Raw genomic sequence first — 14,306 nt, 5'->3', positions numbered from 1 at the left:
TTATTTCATGTTCTGCAAAGGAGCTGGAAAGTCTCCCTTTCTGAACCTGGCAGTCAATCAAAACACCTTAACAATACCCTTTTCTCATGAACAGCTTGTTATGAAGGAGCTTCATCGCTAAGCCATGACTATAACCTACTAAACAGTCTGGATCCCTGCTGTTTTGATGCTATTTATAAAAAAGCTTCCCTTCCTTCTCCCTTTTAGGAGGTAATAATTCTAATATTTACCCTGGTAGACAGTATGTTCAGCCTGGCACAGAGCAAAGCCTCCCAGCTAACGGATGATGAACAGCCACCTAAGTGTCTGTCCTCCAAGCGTGGAAGAGTAGTTAATGCCTCTGAGCATCTGTGGAAGATGTTCAGACTCTGACAAAGTTAACCATGTCTGTATTTGCACATCCTGTTTGAATCTGGGTTTACTTCATGGATTTTGATAATCTTGGCGATCTTCTATGTAATAAATAATAATAATAATAAACAACTTTATATACACACATTCCACTCCTCCACCTCTTAATTGTTTGTTAATACCCTATCCCTCCCCATTGGAGTCCATAGATTAGATAGCCATAAAAGCCCTCAGATAACATCAGCAGAAGCATTGTACTGCTGCTGAATTGCCTACTACCGGCTGCACACAGTCATATTCAGGAGAGCAGAACCAAGACAGATCTGAAGGATGCGGCACTCTTGCTGGGCCGCCCTTGTGCATTAGTTCTTCCTCACTCTTCTCCATTGGAACTCATGAGATCAGGTAGGCAAGTACATCGCTGCTCATGTCTATCTCATATCTGTACTCAGTACTGAAAAGAGTTTGCACTTGCAGCCATTCTCAGAGGTCACTTCTGTATTAGTAAATGAGCAGACATTGCCAGGCAAGGAAACTACCTTGTTTAGCTGCTAGAGGGGTCCCTGGCATGGTTTGGACTCAGGCCAGCGTCTGTTTCCCCAAATACTGAGTTCTGGCATGAGCCCAGACCAAAGATCGTGCCAAGTTACATTTTGTATACAGTCACCTTGTCTTGCAGGATAGTGCATTAAAAGGATGAGCTTGGGTTATTCATCATCTGCTGCCCCCAGGGCCAGTGCTTTGTTCCAAGGAAAAATTATTATCAAGAGCAGACGTAGCCGACTCTTTGTCCTCCATCCCTCAGTCCCCAGCTTTTCCTAACCAGGAAAAAAAAAAAAAAAAAAAGGAAAATAACAACTCTCACCGATCACATAACATGTCATCCAGGTTCCCTTGGCAAACACACCTTGGAGAAAACGGAAGATCAAAAATACAGTAAAGTTTGGCGCAAATGCTACTATGATTCCACATATCCCATCCCCAAGGCAGGAGAGCAGATAGATGAGGATTCTGCCATATCTGTTGAAGAAAAGGAAAAGAAAGTGAAAATCATGATAAAGATTTTTTTTTATCATTTCATTTTAATGTTAGATCCCAAGGTGCCTTTTTGAGACCTACCTGGTTCCAAATAGAGGCTGCCTGAAATTTTGTACTGTTTGCCCCAGGATATGAAGCTCTTTTCCCTATGGTAGTTATCCCTGTCTTGACATCACTGATTTTAAAACTGGTGATGCCCCTTTTATTTTGGAAAACAGTTTATATTTTTGTAGCTGAACTATGGCCTATATGTTTCAGTTCATAATTTTGATACCATTGAATGAGGGAAAATTTTGTTGGAGATTTCTACTTTCATAAATTAGTCTCCTAATCTTAAGTATAGCCAGCTCTGTTAAAACAAGCCATTTCTTCTTTAGTTACTTTATCTGATTTTCCAGTGTTTTGTTTTGGGTTAAGACCACCTGTTTTTCACGTCTGCCTAGCATTTTCAGGAATCTCATCTTCCAGCAAACCATGTCATAAGCAGGTGAGCTGAAGGTAAACCATAATCCAAGAAGAAAGAAAAAAAAAAACCTTTCCTGTTTCCTGCAATTGTATAGCAACTGTGTCCTTGGAACACAACTAGAATTTCCATCTTGATCTCTTCTGCTGTTGTTATTGTTGCCATTTTAAGAAGAAATTGTGAAAAATTGTGAAAACTGGTGTAGCTGTTTACCATATCAAAAAGTATTAGTGAGAATAGGTTTGTTCATTTTGTTCTAAAGGTTTTATGAGAAGAATTGATATGGGACAAAGACCAGGGTATTTTCCGTCAGGTCAATTTTGTTGAGTGCTGTCAAGGAGTGTCTAATGGGCTGGCTGCAGCACATTCCCTGATTACTATCAAGGTACAATGTTCGTAGTTGTACTGTAATTACATTATCATTAATATACAGGTACTCCTAGACATAATATCTTATTTTAATAATTAGCCATAATATCTCTCCATTTGCACAGTCTTAAGGTACCAGTATCATAATTGCACAGCCAGACACTGAGCAGAGATATCTAAAGTTAGCCAGTGCCATGGCATCTCTTCCACCTTCCTATATTCCTTACTCGTATATCCCTTGGAAAAATCAGGTTTTCCTTTAAAGTATTTTTGTTTGGTAGTTCAAAATTTGTTATCTGAGGTGACATTCTGGATAATTCTATAAGCATTCCTTCTTACAAAGAAATCATACTTTAAGTTATTATTATCATTACCACAAATACCAAGGAAAAATAGAACAGCCAGATAGAATGTATTTTATGAAGAAATATGCTCTGCCAGTGAAATCATCAGTGGTGCTCTCAACCAACACATCGTTTGCCTGTCAGTAATCACCAACACAAAGCAGAAGCCAGGCTCCTTCTTTCACTTTAAGAGCAAGGTAGGGCTAGTGGAGGCTCCCAGCTCTGGGGTGGGTTGCTGCCCAAGCCTGATCATCATCCACATCTTTTCCTTAGCATTCATCCAGCCCTGACACATCTAAGGACAGTATGGAGCCATGAACTCAATGGTCGGCGTATGATTCCATCATAGGAAGTGAAGATTACTAGCTGAGTTTTGTTATCTCAGACTGGGGATATTCACCCAAAGTGAACTAAATCTCCAAAGTGGTCAAACATGCTTACTGCACGTCACTACAAGTGACTTCATCTCCCAAAATCTGAAGGACAGCAGTGCTTATACTTTACCTGTCTGCCACGTAGCCGAGGGTGAATGCACCAGCCAGAAACCCCAGATTGAGGATAGCCTGTGAGAGATCTAGCATCCAGGAGTGGCCACACACAAGGTTATACTGTGGGAACAAGGGAGAGGTGTAAGCACCCCAGGTGGGTTATTCATCACCCCCAGAACAAGGTGTATAGAAACTGCATAGGGCCAGGCAGGAAGGGAAAGGATGGACGGAGGGGGGTGGGGTTCACTGGAACTGGAGTTGTGGGCACTGTGGATTCACATGTAGCAACTGGGTGGTTTGGTGCAATGGGGGGGTTTTGTTGTTGTCTAAGCTCCCTGAAGAGGAGGCTGAGGGTATCTGACAAACATTTCTCCTTCCCAATTGTTATCTCCCTCCTGTCTCCCTTTCTGGTCATCTCTGCTGTTTCAAACGTGTTTGTTCAACAAGCGCCAGTGAACCAGGGAAGTGCAGCAGCCTTAGCAAGCTTCAGCACTCTTCAAGCTATTGTTAAGATTGAGGGAAAGCTCTTCCTTGCCAAAACGGATGCTGTATTTCGTGCATCAGTTGCCCAGATAGAGAAAAATAGAGAAAAAATATTGCTCTTATGCAAACCAAACACAACACTCTTAAGACTTGCCAAGGCAAAGGCAAAGCTACAACTTTGTTTAGTGCAGAATAAGGGTGCACAACTATAGCTAACAAAAACTGCAGCTTATAGAAATGGTTTAATTATTTTTCTTATTGCCTCTTGGATAAAAGCAAAAACATGTGGCTGCTGAGAAAACTGAAAGCAGATCTCAGTCAGTTTGGGCATATTAAATATGTGCTTTTTTGGTGTAGCTTTCCCTGACTTTTATATTCGTTATACTGCAGTAGGCATAACTTTACACACTTTTTACTTTTTAACACAACAGTAGATTGATGCGTGTTTGAAGAATTCATTAGCAGGGATAGGGATGGGCAGGGGTGGAGTGCAGGGGGATGTGGGGAAGAGGGAGGAAGACAAAGAGACTAGGAAGAAAAACAAAGTGAAACTAAAAATAAATGTTATCCAGACATGTTGTTTGAAATTATTTTAGATGTTTGTTGAGAATAAGTAGAAAGCAACTGCTGCCTGCCAAGTTCTGCAGTCCATATGGGAGCTGGGAGGTTTCAATCCATACCTGAGGAAACCTTATAGGAACAGTGCAGCTTCAAGCCAAAGGAAGCGACAGACAATAGTAGCTGCCACCACTTTTGCTTTCATACGTGAGCTGTAAAAAAATATTTCTGTCACTAACAAAGTGCTGAATGTTGGAGCACATGCAGTGTGTCACATTTGTACTCAGCATGATGCATACCTCAACAACAGAGCTCGAGTTCTGTGCCTCGGCAGGGTGGCCATGGGGTGTTTGGAGAGATTAAGAGCCTCTTCTGTCACCCACAATTCTCCAGACTCTGAAATGTCCTGGTGCCAGCCCCAGCTCTGTCCTAGCCCATTTGCCTGTTTTGGTGCCCAGTGAGTACTACCTGGGCCTGGGATTTCAGAGGTGCCTACACAAAGGACACAACAGGCACTCAGATTTAGGTTTCACTGAGCCTGAATCTGGCTTAGTTTTGGTGCCAAACGTAGTATTTGCACTGTCACTGACAGTAACTATGACAGATTTCTGTTTTTAGTTATGATGATTCTACTGGAAGTCCAGGATGTGGGTTTGCTTGTGGGATTCTGCTTTTCTTGAAGTCACAGATCTGGGAAGTTTGTGACTGAGAACTGCAGCTTCCAGCTGGCTCTCACAACCAGCAGGAACTTGGGCCAAGGAAACCCACAGGTTCCCAACCCGATGGATATCCCAGCCCCACCTACTGTACACAAAGTCATGGCTTTGGTGTCAGCCTCAGTGCTCTGGTGAGCCTGACTAGCCACCCCTCAGCAAGTGAGGCCATTAGCATCTGGCTTCCACTTCTGTAAATCTCGACCAGGGGCCGCAGAAAGTTCAGCTTCCTCTGGGAGGAATGAAACCTCTTCTCCGTTATCATATTCAAGAGCTATTGCAATGCTTTCCTAAAATAGCCTAGATACAGAGCAGCACATTCGGACTTCAAATGCTGCTTAACCTCTTGCTTTTTGGAAACTATGGGAGTCCTAGGAAAGAGCATTAAAGGATGTGGCTTTGTAAAACAGTTTGTTGATAAGAATAAACACTAAATTAAAGCAGCAACGCAATTGACTGTGACGGCACATGTTGAGACTCTCAGAGGAGCATCTGAGGCCACCTGCAAAGGTTACCAGAGGGTTAAAAGTTAGCAACAAGTAAGTGCTGGCTTCAAAAGTGTGCTGCTGAAGTGTAACGGGGAAGGAAATGACCACATGAAGAAGTAGGCAGAGAGGGCAAACAGGAAGAGTGGCTTCAGATGAGCTCCAGGAAACCTCTTTGACCTAGCTGTACCAAGCCAGAAACCTCACAGGATGTGTGCCCAGTGTGGGACCCCCAGCCAGGGCCCGTGCTGGCACTGCCATCTACACACCATAGGGACCATCTGGGCAGATGCTGGACTCGTTTTACATGTGAAGATGTGTGTATATCGCCACGTCAGCAGGGCCTTGGCACATCTCCTCTGGCCAGCTAGGCCTACATTTCGAGCACAGCAATGCGTTTGAGCTGGCAGCTGGATGCTGCTGCTCGGCTGAGCTTTGGCACAGCGCAGCCGCTGCTCTCATGGGACCTCAGTCTGCACCTGTGCTCCAGCTCTGAACATGATTTCACATGAACCTTCGCACCGCTTTATTCTCCTTCCAACAGAAACCTGTGGAGTCAGCCTGGAAGTGTCATTCCCCAAGAGAGGCAGAGAGGAGTCCTCACACATCTCTGCTGGCAATCCTCAGGAAAAACAGAGAGATCGAGCTCGTGGCCTGTGGAGCGAGTAGCCTCTCCTGAAGGTTAAGATCACTCCAGCACCTCACAAACATCTTATCAGCTCCTTGTCATACCAAGACCTTGGAGAGAAATATCAGGCTGGGAGATTGGCAGAGAGGGCTTCATACAGGAGTAGATGTAAGAGCCCTCACAGGCTTGCCTGAGTGAGAGAGCAAAAAGTCCTCTGACACTTCTGATTGCTCCTACAGAAGATGGTCATGAGAGAAGATTCACCCCTGTAAGTCAAAACAGTCAAAGAGGAAGCAGGGAACCAATTAAGAGCATTACTGCCTTGCCAGAAACACACATAAATGAGTGTGAGAACAAAATTAAAAACTCATGTTATAACTGAACTGCTAAAGCAATGTCAAAATGAGATGATGTTTACACGGACATCAAAATCCATAAATAAAAACATTGAAAAACACTTAAAATCTGTCGTTAATTTCAAGCCCAAAACTTCTAACACCTAAAAGCTGTGTTGGAAGCATGTACTTTTGATCCTTTTTCAAAGTATATTTTTAGTCTTTAAATAATTTGATCCCTCGTCACTATAAACAGGCAGTGAATAAGCAGTCATGAAAGAGGGTGGGAGAACACGTGCCAGAAACATACAGGGAAAAATGTGCTTACTGGAGAACACTCTTTCATCTCAACATTAGTCTCAGATGACTTAGGCGACAGCTGAAACCAGCTCTTGGCTAGCAACATAGTCAATTTTTTGAATATTCTGGGAAGTCGGAAAATACAGGAAACTTATAGGAAGCTATGTGATCTTTCTGAAGAGATTAGTGATGACACACTAACCTGTACCACCTTATTCAAGCTCACTCAGGACAATGCAGCAGAAAGGGAATGTCACCGTGTACTGCATTCAGTCCCCTTAGCTCCATAGATTTGAAATTTAATTGTAAAAACATTTACTGCAATGGGAAAGGGAAGGGAAGGGAAGGGAAGGGAAGGGAAGGGAAGGGAAGGGAAGGGAAGGGAAGGGAAGGGAAGGGAAGGGAAGGAAGGGAAGGGAAGGGAAGGGAAGGGAAGGGAAGGGAAGGGAAGGGAAGGGAAGGGAAGGGAAGGGAAGGGAAGGGAAGGGAAGGGAAGGGAAGGGAAGGGAAGGGAAGGGAAGGGAAGGGAAGGGAAGGGAAGGGAAGGGAAGGGAAGGGAAGGGAAGGGAAGGGAAGGGAAGGGAAGGGAAGGGAAGGGAAGGGAAGGGAAGGGAAGGGAAGGGAAGGGAAGGGAAGGGAAGGGAAGGGAAGGGAAGGGAAGGGAAGGGAAGGGAAGGGAAGGGAAGGGAAGGGAAGGGAAGGGAAGGGAAGGGAAGGGAAGGGAAAATTTAGGTTATTTTCCCCTGCTCTGAAGCCTACTTGTTGACATGTGTAGCACTGGCTACATCTAGAGCCTGTTAAAGCCTTGCCATCTCCTCACAGCAATCAAGAGGTGAGCTAGCTCAGCCAGCCAGCCCAGCTAAGGGCACGTCTCCTTCCTCAGCATTTCCCTGCTCTCAGCTAGGTGCCTCACTGCACAAGTGCTCGCACCCAAAACAGCACTGCCCACAGCTTGTCTCGGCATCCACTGCTCGGAAGGACATCCCAGTGCCACTGGGGGTCTGAGCATTAACATGAAATCCCAGGGCACACCGCCCTGTGGTGTGACTGGAAGGAGTGACGCTGGTGCACTTTGCTGATCTCCAAAGCAGCAGCAAACCACCTGAGCTAGATCTCTCTGTGAGAAGGAAGAGGTTTTGCACTGGGCCTCTCTATTTCATTAGTGGAGCAATATTTATAAAAGGAGTGGGAAGTGGTTGAGACGAAACAGAAGAAATGCTCATACATGACTAATGACCTGCAAATATAGCAGCTGTGGCAACCTCTCACTTCCCCATAGTTCTAGCTGGAAGCAAACGTTTTCCATTCCACTTTGATACACAGACTAACAGCAAATTTATAATTCCTTGTACTTGAGAGGACTTATGCACTGAGATAGTTCCAGAATACTTCAGCACACCTCTGCCTACAGAAATTCATTGCCTTAAAAGACAACATGTCATTGAAAGCTCCTCAAACATTGCACCTTTGAGTAGGAGTTTGGAAGAGCTTTTATTAACTGTCACAATTAAATTTCAAAATGATGGGTAAAACTCTTTATTCAATAAAGAGATCTACAGGGATCCATCAGCCCAGTTCCAACAGCACAGGGAAAACCCACACGTGTTGAGTGGCATCCATACAAGTGGCCAAACAGAGGCTAGTTTATCTTCCCACTCCAAGTGACAAAGATTTTAGGACAGGGTTCATTGTTATAGGAAAACTGGGGAGATCCACACAGTAGTTTATTTGTTGCTGAGCAACTTTTCTCCCATCTCTTCCATCCTCTGGGCAGTCAAATTGTTATCTTTTGTTATCATTGAGCCTCCTAGGACAGAAAACCTTCTGTGTCTTTCCCTTTTCTCTACCCATGGCCAAAGGAAGAGGGGGTGGAGAAATGTATCATCTTCTAAACAAACAGCAGTTCTCCAAAATGCAATAAGAAAACTCAAGGCTCAAACCCTCAGCCAGTCTCAGCTGGCTCAACTGCAGTGACAGAAACATGACCCCACTGACGTAGCCCATGCAGGGAACTACTCCAGCCCCTCTCATACAGGGAAGCTTAGAGTTTCATAAGGAATTTAGCAATTGCTTCTCTCTCTGCTCATGTCTGCCCTTTTCCCCTTCGCTTCACCGCTTAATAGTAATCCCTCCCTGACGGTAGAAATAAGGCAGGGTCCCGCTCTGCCAATGAAAATTATACTAGATCAGTGCGTTGAGGGTGAATTGTGGTGTTTATTGTGTCAGAGGAGGAGAGCAAAAGGACCAGCTGTTCTTTATCCACCCTGAGCAGCACTGCCACAGTATCCCCTGCTCTGAGGGACTGCAAGAACTCTGAGACAAACATTACTGCTCTGCTTGCAGGTTCCTCTGCAAATGTTGGCTGACCGTTGCTTTCTGAGACAGCTGGCAAGCAGAGAAGTGAGAAGATTTATTCACAACAGGTGCAACAGGATATGTTTGGTTGATCACTTGTCCACCTCAGACCTCACACTTCGGCAATAAATCATCGCCAGGTCTCCAAATGACATCATCTGCAGCGTGGAGACTTGCTGCAGACAGGGCACGTTGGAATTGGTCCCTTCTGCTGAGCTCCTGCCAGCCGAGCTGCTAATAAGCCCCAACTATGCCAGCTGTGCTGGAGCTGCTGATGAGCGCATAGACTTTCCTCATCCTATCTATCTTCTGCCCAGCCAGACAACCCAGCCTGCAGGTGTGACTGTAATTCATGCGCATGCCTGCACGAATCATCGTCGCCAGAAAGAGTCTGAATAAAATACCTACCACTTTGCAGACTCTTACCTTTTGCAGAGTGCTTGATATTCCCTGCTAGGACTAAAGTGCACAGTGCCAAAGCCCGGCAGTATTAAAGGTCAACGACTCAGCACAGTTTCCTGGGGGAATTAGGCTTATTGACTTCTGTGTGTCCTGTGTACATGTGGCCTTTCATTGCAAGTCTTGCAATGACTGGCTGGTTTTGATCAAATGAGCTGCACTGAATGCCAAACAGTATGACAGCTCACAAAGGTAGTAGACCCTCTCCGAGGCAGTGGGGATGCTCGTCATCGAGCACCACCAGGCTCACCTGGCAGGGGATGGCAGGAAGCACCCTTCAGGTGTTATGGGGTCAGGGGGTGAGCTGGGCCGCTCACTCACTGTCCCCAGGAGGGACAGGGAGAGAGGATCAGAAAGGTAAAAGTGCAATAACTCATGGGCTGAGAGGAGGACAGTTCACCAGGTAAAGCAAGAGCTGGGCTCACAAGCAAAGCTAAACAAAGGATCTACTCGCTGCTTCCCATCGGCAGGCAGGGGTTCGGCTGCTCCCAGGGCCAGCAGGGCTCAGCGTGCCGAGAAGCTCCTCAGGGGGACAAACTCCATCACTCCCAACTTCACCCCTTCCTCCTCCTTTGCCCCAGCTGTTATTGCTGAGCATGGTGCCCTGTGGTGTGGGACACGCCTCTGGCCAGCACAGCCTGTCCTGGCCGTGTCCCCCCCAGCTCCTGGTGCACCCCCAGCCTCCTCACTGGCAGGGCAGCGCCAGGAGCAGAAGAGTCCTGGGCTCTGTGTGAGCACAGCTCTGCAACAGCTGAAACGTCAGGGTGTTATCACCACTATTTTCATCAAAAACCCAAAATGTTGCATCATACTAGCCTCTACAAAGAAAATTAACTCTATCCCAGCCAAAACCAGGACACTGATGCATGCAGTGACATCTCCTAGTTTTATGGGGAGCTGCACCAGACCCCACCAAGTTAAATGGGAGCAGAGGGCCGACTGGGCTCAGTCTTCTGCTCAGACCCACCACCAGTGACAGCACCGCATTGGCGGGATCTCTGCCAAGTTTCACACATAGCATAGCCTTTGCTGATATCTCAGAGCCTTTAAATCATCCAAGCTCCAGTTTGCTCAACTCTACTTCAGGCACTGCAGTGCCAGCGGGTGACTCCCACCCTGATCTGGGTGCAGAAGTAAAGACTTGCTCTCAGGGCCCATTGGAGATCAGAGGATTTTAAGAGGGACCTTTTAGTGTTGCTCTCTCTCTCCTGTCACTAGACCTAGCTAACTGGCTTTGCCAAGCAATGCTCCTATAATAATTTCTTAATAGATTTTGCTCTTCTCAAATGAGGAAGAAGGAAAGCCTTGGTACGCTGCCAGCACCCCGCTGTACCCCATCACTAAGACTCAGGGCTCCCACAGCCACAGGTGTCTCAGGTACTGCTGACAAAGTGGCAGGGGCTTTTTAATCAGTCTATGTTCCCCCTTTTTCCTCTATTTCCTTCTGATGATGGTATTGTAAGCACCTGCTGACAGATAGCCACCTAAGATGAGATAGCTGCTAGTGAGCAGCATCCTCTGGTTACACAGAAATCAGAGCAGTGACGTCAGGTACTGCAATATCATTCATTTCACATCTCCTTATAAGTCTGTCCCTGCAGCCGTAAGATCTAGCTTCTTCGGGGAGCTCAGGGCTGCAATAGCTTGTGCTTTGGCTGCCGGATCTGTGCTGTGAAGTGACATCTTCTTCCAGTGAAGGTTTCACATGCCTGCAATTGCCCTCTGCCTCCCTTGCCATGCTGCAAATCCACACCAGAGCTGTGCTGGCCACAAGCCTGGAAGATCTCCTTCGGTATCCCCTCTTTTTTTTTTTTTTTTCCTCTCTCTCCCTGAACATGTGCTCTTCAGATTTCCATGTAACTCATCCTTCCTTCTACCTTTCTCTCTTTGGTCACTTGCACTGTTAATTCCAACAGACATAAAGTGCCAGAAATCTTGAGATAATTGAAAGAAACAAACATTTCTGCACACACATGGACAAAATGATGCATTTGCGAGCAGACACTTGGGAAAAGAGAAGACTAGTTTGGTGATCTGATTAAGCAGAGCACAGATCTGCATTAACAACACATTATCAGATAATTGAGTTCCTTTCAATAGCTGATTTCAAAGCAACTGAACTGGGATGCGTGTGCCACATGTTTCCTTTTTACATAAAAGAACTGAGCCTCGTGGGATGGAATTTGTCTGGCAAATGTTGCACAACTGTGAACGAACCCAAGTGCCGCAGGCCGAGATGTCCCTGCCACCCCGGTCAGCCGGAGCCCCTCCAGGAGCAGCGGTGACACTGATGGGGGACCTGCTGCCCTGGTGCAGGGGACAGGCAGTCCTACCCTCACAGCCCGGTCCTTTCTGGCTTTGCCAACGTGCCCCTTTGGGAGCAGAGGTGGGGAGCGCTTCCCCGAGTATCCCCACATCTCGCCTCCCCTCCACGTGGCCCTGGAGCATCTCCTGGGACAAGGAAAGGGAGGTGCAGCTGGACAAAAGCCAGTGAACTCTCAGTCTTTCACTCCCATTCACTACAGCAACACAAGCACTGGTTTCGTTTTCTCTAAGCCATACCCAGAGGCTCAGTGCTGCTGGGAAATCACAGCGACTGCTAGATGCACGAACAGCTGCCATAAAAGACAGTGAGCACAACACTTTGGGTGCAACTTACATGCTTCCAGCCACAGCGAGGCTGAAGGGGAATAAATTGAAAGAAAAAAAAAAAAAAGTAAAGGAATCGCCTGATCTTTTGGTTTTTAAGCTGTGAGGGGAATGTCAGCGCAGCTCACCCAGGTAAAAGACACCAGGACGTAAACTCCCCTGACCCCAGCAGAGTTTTTGGGAGGCAGCAGCACAACCTCCTCACCATGGCCCCACCAGCATTTGCCCTCCCAGGGACCAAAGTTTGACACCAGCTCCCCACGAGACTCTTACAGCCCTCAGAGCAGCCCAGATTTCGGCAATGGCACACAAAAACCAGTGCAGGCACTTTACTCCAGGGCCAGCCAGTTGCTCTTATTTATGCATAGAGCCTGCTAAAAGCTGCTCAGATCAGGTGCAGTGCTCGGGGCACAAAATTTCTGCTCTGAAGAACCTGCAGGCCGCGAGCAGGGGTGTCCTGGCTGGGTGTCCTGGGGACAGGCACCGCATTCTGCTTAGTGTTTGCTCAGGACTTCGTCTGCTGTGCCCTGCTCTGTGTCTTGGAGGGCACGGCTCCGGTGCAAGCACCAAGTTACAAGCTAATGCGGGAGGCTCGTGAGACAGGCAGGAGCCAGAGCCCGTGGCTGTGCTGACACATTTTGCAGAGTACCTGGATTGTTTCCGACCCAACCCTTCGAAACACACTTCTGGTTTTTCAGCACCACACCAGTGGCAGTTACTGTCAGGATGACCTTAAAGCACGTGCTGCTGGTGAGCAGACCGCGTGCTGGAGCCACACCACAGCACAGCCACCACCTGATTGCAGCCTGCACTGGTTACCTCTTAGGTCAGCATCTTCATGGCCTTTCGGTGCCTTATAAAAAGCCACCACGTCTGCCAGCACCTACTGCCAGTGGTAACAGGCAGCCTGCAGTACTCTGAGTGAGACGTTTCAGGAAAAGCAGAGCAATGGCTTTGGGCACAAATGTGTGTTTTTCTTCTTCAGAAAGCACAGCCATCTCCCCTGGCTCCTGTCAGACCTCAGAAGGGTAGCCAGCCACCAGTTTTCATTATTAGCCTCAGCTGCAAGGGCATCACAGTTTTAACCTGACGTCCCCCCAGCGACAGGGCGATCTCTGCGTGGGGCATTTGGCTGGCAGAGCCAGTGAGAGAGACACCGTGAGGCTCAGCTCACCTTTCCCTAGAAGCCTGACCCTGACACTTGATCTTATTCATTCTCCCCATCTGTCTGTGGCTTGGACCAGAGCACACCCGCTAAGAAAAAGCAGCAGCGCCCGAAGCAGAGACCCTTCCCCATGCCTTACAGCAGCAGCCCCGTTCCCCTGCCTCCACCCTGCCCCGGGACAGAGGCACTCACGGGAGGACAGGGCTTCTCCTTACCTCGCTGACGATGGACAAGCGGGGCTGGTGGTACACCCAGCTGCCCTGGCAGGCTGTGAGCCGCGGGCTGCCCGTGCTGACATTGGGGCTGTGGGCGAGGGGGCTGGCACAGCTGGTGGAGGAGTCCCAGGAGATGTCCAGCCGCTCGCACTGCCCGCTGGCCGAGCCGTTCGCCAGGCGCAGGGGCAGCAGGGTGAAGTTCTGCTCCTCTTCGAGTGACCAGTCGCATCTTTTACTTAATTCAGCTGCCCCAGGGATTCTGCACCAGTAGTTGCCTGGCGCCTGCCCCAGGAAAACCACGCTGGCGAATAGGAAGGAAAAAGTGACGCCGGTCTGGCAAAGGAGGAAAAAGACTCTTTTCTGAAACCGTCCAAATTCCCCGGCTTCCTTCAACACCTCGTCGAACGAGGGCATGGTGCGAGGCAGCCCGACGTGCCCGGAGGGGTGGCAGGGCTCGCTCCCACGCCTCGCGGTGGCAGCCGGTGCTGGCTCCCCACGGCCGTGCGTGTGTCCTCGCCGCTCATGTGCGCAGCCCCAGCACCACGAGCGGAGCCGTGGCGGGGTGAGGCAGCACCCACGGGTGCACCCACGTCCCCGAGCACGCCCAGCCGGCCACTCGTGGCGTGCCTGGCGGCCTGGGGCTCGCAGGCAGCCCGCGAGCAGCGCGATTTAAAGTGCACGAGCATATTGAAGGAGAGGAGGGGCGTGCGTTTCCTTTTTATCCAGAATGTTAAACAGATCGTGTAATAAAACCTGTTAACTCCTTAGGGCTGGGTGAGGCGCTAATGCCCGCTGCCACCCCGGCTGCGGTAAGTACACGGGTGCAAGGGCAAAGCAGAGAGCTGAGTGGGAAGGAGTCCAGGGGCTGCTGCTGAAAGCAGCGGTGAGGGATGCCGCTGCTCTGCGGG

General features: G+C 48.2%; 1 protein-coding gene across 1 annotated transcript in view; it reads right to left on the bottom strand.

Moving 5' to 3' along the window:
• SLC22A3 (solute carrier family 22 member 3) overlaps positions 1–14,067 on the bottom strand; it is a 31,056-nt gene extending 16,989 nt beyond the window's left edge. Inside the window, exons 1-3 of the mRNA XM_083830003.1 lie at positions 13,399–14,067; positions 3,070–3,173; positions 1,217–1,371 (exon numbers count right to left, since the gene is read on the bottom strand). Of these exons, the coding sequence (XP_083686129.1) occupies positions 1,217–1,371; positions 3,070–3,173; positions 13,399–13,812 (673 nt within the window). The 5' untranslated portion in view covers positions 13,813–14,067. The remainder of the gene's footprint in view (positions 1–1,216; positions 1,372–3,069; positions 3,174–13,398) is intronic.
• Positions 14,068–14,306: the final 239 nt, after the last annotated feature.

This window comes from Anser anser (genome assembly GCF_964211835.1).
Source record: "Anser anser genome assembly, chromosome: 3".
Classification (NCBI taxonomy): Eukaryota; Metazoa; Chordata; class Aves; order Anseriformes; family Anatidae; genus Anser; species Anser anser.
Note: the sequence above shows the minus strand (reverse complement) of the source record. Positions and strands in the feature narration are given on the sequence as shown.